The 4,460-nt window shown below is 49.7% G+C and overlaps 1 protein-coding gene across 1 annotated transcript in view; it reads right to left on the bottom strand.

The window, feature by feature from the left end:
- Positions 1-2,641, bottom strand: part of LOC105294626 (radial spoke head 10 homolog B) — a 32,093-nt gene extending 29,452 nt beyond the window's left edge. Inside the window, exons 1-3 of the mRNA XM_023532772.1 lie at positions 2,496-2,641; positions 2,241-2,316; positions 1,010-1,078 (exon numbers count right to left, since the gene is read on the bottom strand). Coding sequence (XP_023388540.1) covers positions 1,010-1,078; positions 2,241-2,316; positions 2,496-2,641 — 291 coding nt within the window. The remainder of the gene's footprint in view (positions 1-1,009; positions 1,079-2,240; positions 2,317-2,495) is intronic.
- Between the last annotated feature and the right edge of the window lie 1,819 nt (positions 2,642-4,460).

The following is a 4,460-nucleotide window of genomic DNA, read 5'->3' as shown; positions in this document are numbered from 1 at the left end:
CATGTCAGTCAGTGGCCTGCCCCCCGGGCACCTTCCAGAAAATCCGCTGTGCTGAAGCCCAGGGCGCATGGGGCCCCCAAAGCTCAACGCCTCACGACCCAGAGCCACCCAGTTCTCCTCCAGAAGTGAACTCGCCCGAGGCGGCCAGTCAGCAGAGGAGAGAGGACGGTGTGGCAGGGCCCGCCCGCCCACGAGGCCAGCTGGCCTCCCGGGAGACGCCTCCTGACCACCGCTGTGAGGGGCCTGTGCCTGCGAGACCAGCAGGGCTGTGGGGGAGGGGGCTCCCCAAGAAAGTCTGGCCCCAAACTGTTGGGGCCCAACCCTCGGGGTCCCCAGGGCCTTGGCGGTCCCCTCCCCTCCCCTCCGTGATGGCAAGAGTCGACCTCTCTGCTCCCCCTGTCCGGCTCCAGTTTGCTGCCCACGTGTCCCAAACCTGCCTCGGTTTCCCTCACCTGGCTGTTATTTGAACGTGTGCTTTAAACAGCTTCACTACCACTTACAGACACCCCCAGGGGCGGCAGCTTCGCAACTGTGATTCCTAGAATAGTGGTTCAGGCGCTCACACTGTGGGTGGGAGCTGAAGCTGGGGCCCTTTCTTGGGGGGCAGCTTGGTTCTAGCAGCCAATTTAAAAATACGTATTCCCCTCAGCCAGCAAGATGGATTCCCCATAATGAAACACAAGCAGACAGTAAAAAGAGGGAGGTCGGGAGGAATGGATATGGGGTGATCTCTGCAAAATGAAGGTACAGAAGAGAATGTATAGTAAACTATTTGTGTCTGTAAAAAGCAGGCGAGGCCAAGCACATGCACAGAACCCTCTAGAACGTACAGATGACAACACCAGAGGGCCCCAGGTAGTAGCGAGTTACTTTTCGCATATGTTCTTTAGTTCTGTGGCTTTAACCTCTGTGCTGAATTACTTTTATAAAGTCGTATGTTTAGTTGTGGGGACCTGACCATTAAGTCTCACAATGACAGTTCAGAACTATGACGTATGACACGCTTTACCTCATACTTCAATCCATCGGCCCAAATGTAAGTCCCTTGTCCATGCATGAGTCCTTCTGAAAACATGCCCTTCAAAACAGAACAACAAACCCTTAGGAGCCATCGCCAGTTTCACAAGACAACGTGTAAAACACCAGGCCACCCGTGGGGTCAGCCCCCCTTCCCCTTCCATCTGTGCGACATGCTTGTCTACTCATTCAGCGACGGCAGCAGAGCCCTCTCTGGAGCTGGCACCGCACCGGCGTCACCCCGTTCTAAAAAGGATCTGAGGAGGAGTTAGAAAAGCCCAGCTCCCTAAACCCGACACCGGGCAGTCCTGTGCGGTTGCTAGACGTGGGCTGTAAATCCAGTCCGCGTCCATGTTTTTTGCAGTTTTTGTGACACGGGAAAATGAACGTGTTGTATGTTAAAGGGGCAAAAAATGGGTACTAAAACCCATGCCACGGCCTCAACCACAGAGAGGCGTTCTGTGATAATCACGTATCGCTTTGATGATCTGAAGGAATCCATTATTAACAAAGGCAAAAAACGAAAACACCCCCAAAGTATCCCACGACAGTTGGGAATAGTGAATCAGAACACTATATGCACCGTTTAAAATGACGGAGGCGGGAATGGGGCGCTGGCTTTGGATGGGTCTGGAATGAGCTCGGGACGATGCAGAAGGCCTGGGGAGGGACGGTGGGGACGGCTGCACAGCATGGTAAGGGCGCTCACCGCCACCAAACTGGGCGCTTGCAAATGGTCCAAGTGGTAAGTTTGATGTTATATCCATTTTACCACAATAAAACAATTTAAGTTATGAAACCACGTGGCAATACAGAGAAGGAAAAATTCTTGGAAAAAGATCCAAGACGATGCTATCTACAAAATGGATATGCCCGTGTGAAAATACTCTGATACCTCCGTTCAGGGACTACAAGGAACATAGCAAATCGAAAACATTTACGGCAAAAGGCTGATGATACTGGGATTTTACTCTTCGTTATTTACCGCAGTGTCCTTAGTGTGGTTTGCGCAATAAAATCAGGAAAGAAAAAAAATCTAAAATGACTACTTCGGTTGTACTGAGCCATGTTTTTAACTCAAAATATATAATCGGTTCAAAACAAAGTCGGCATTAAGTACTTCTAATTTCTTTCGAAGACTCAGCGGACCTTTCTGAAGACACAAACCTAAAACGGTCACCCCACACCTTCCTCCCCGCCCACTCCCCGAACGCCGAGCTCACTTGGTAGGTACAGCCTCCTTGGAAGACGGCAAAGCCTTCTCCCTCGTAGAGTCCGCGGACTTTTTCCCCTTCGTAGCTACAGGGAAATAAAGAAAGTTCCCGGTAACGAATGGTGTGCGTACATCTAAGTGACAGCGGGTTAAGATGCACCAGTAACGGGAATGAAGAAGCACATCTCAAACTCATTCACTCAACACACACATCCCCCGCCCGCCGAGGGCCACCCCATGCCCGCCCCCTTCTAAGGGCCGGGACTAGGGCAGTGATGCTGGAAAGTTCTTGCCCTCGGGAGCTTCCGGCTCACTGAGGAGAGACAGACAGTCAACAGAAAACGAGGTGATGCCGGATCGTGTCCGATTTTTGTGGAAGCGGGGAGGCCTCGCCAAGGACACGAGAGCCATACTGAGACCGAAAGGACTAGAGACAAACGTCCATGGGAAGATCCTTGGGAAGAGGATCCCAAGAAGTGGGAACAGCAAGTGCAAAGGCCCGGAGGCAGGAGAGCCTGGCGGCTCAGGTTCAGCCAAGAGACAGGAGAGCAGCAGGTGGAGGGAGGGAGAGAGGGCAGGGGACAGTCAGAGGAGGCAGCAGGAGGGCAGCCCCAGGCAGGGCGGGAGCTGTGGGCTGGAATGAAGACGGGCAATAAAATCCAAAGCTATAGGAGGAATCACGAGAGCGTTTTAAGAGGTGAGCTGAACAAGATCAGATTTATTTCTTAAAAAGATGACTCCGGCTCCTGCGTGGAGGAAAGACTGTGGGCAGAGCAGCTGCCAGGAGGAAGCCGTGGGGCGCGGGGGGCGAGGGGCGGGGGGCGGCATGGAAGGTTACCGTCTATTCTGGGCAGTTTCTCTGGAGTGAAGAAAAAGTGTTTAAGTGGATAGTTGTGATGGTTACACAACATGGTAAGGGAACTTAATGCCACTGAATTGTACACTTAAAAACGGTTAAAATAGTAAACTTTGTGTTATGTACATTTGACTGATTTTCTTTTGATTTTTCTAATATAATATTCTCAGCACGGAGCCCCAAGGGCTTGCTGACGTGCTGGCTTGGGGCGAGGCAGGTACCGAGAACACTGACCAGATTCTTAACTCGGAACTGACTGGATGATCTGTGATTGGTCGCCTAGCTCATCCCTAGGCTCTGAGGTAAGCGAGCCTGTGACAGCCATGAGCAAACTGGGCTCATTCCGAGAATACAAGGAAGATTAAACACAGAAAATCTATACATATAATTCATTACATCACTAAATCAAGATGCCAGAAAGGTATTTGATAAAAATTCAGCAATCGTTTCTTTAAAAATTCCAAGTAAAGAATATCATGAGGAAAGCATTTAAGCAAGAATAGCCTGTGAAAACACAATCGCATACATGATTTTTAAGAGTAAAATACTGAAATCAGTTTCATTAAAATCGAGAACGTGAATGGGATTGCCTGCTTTTATCACCCAGGATTCAATATTGTTTTGGAGGTTCTAGTTAATGCGGAAGGTCAAGGAACTTAAATATAGACCATATTTCATACTTTTTAATATCCTTCTATAGTGCTCAACCCAGAGCCGGCGTACAGGAACTCATTGATAAACCAGAAATGTTGACTGAGTCCCTGCAGGGCCTGAGGTCTGGCGTTTGATACTCGGGGTGTATCTCTGCTATGAAGGGAATTTCAGCCTGGCAGAGAAGTTGAGATTTATAGACAAATTCGAGTAATTCACACATAATATACATGTAATAGAAAGTAATATATAGTAGGTCTATAGTTAACGCATAATAGAAAGTGCTAAGTGTAAGCTTTGAGGACAGTGACTTCCTCTTGGGAAGAATTCATGGAAAAGGTTGGACCTTGAAGAGTGGGTGAGATTCAGGGACAGACCTTCCAGGAAGGGCGCTCTTTGTGAGCAAAGATAGAAATAAATGGGACTGTGGGGCCAAGTCCAGCCGCATTCTGCTCCGGTGTTTGGGAGGAGAGAGGCCGGCTAAGGCGTTTTATTCTGTAGACAATGGAAAGGAACTAAGTGTTTAAGAGGAGGGTGCTGGTCAGCCTCCAAACAGCTCCCAGGATTCTCCCCTTGGGTGAGTCACGCCCACGTGGAGTCAATTCCCACACAGGACAGAGATGACCTCTGTGACCACCGGGATGTTGCAGCAATGACAGTGACATTGAGACTAAGTCAAAAAACACGTGGCTTCTGCTTTTGCTCTCCCGAGCCATTCTCTGG

This window comes from Pteropus vampyrus, unplaced genomic scaffold (assembly GCF_000151845.1).
Source record: "Pteropus vampyrus isolate Shadow unplaced genomic scaffold, Pvam_2.0 Scaffold90, whole genome shotgun sequence".
NCBI lineage: Eukaryota > Metazoa > Chordata > Mammalia > Chiroptera > Pteropodidae > Pteropus > Pteropus vampyrus.
This window is presented reverse-complemented; position numbering and strand designations above follow the sequence as displayed.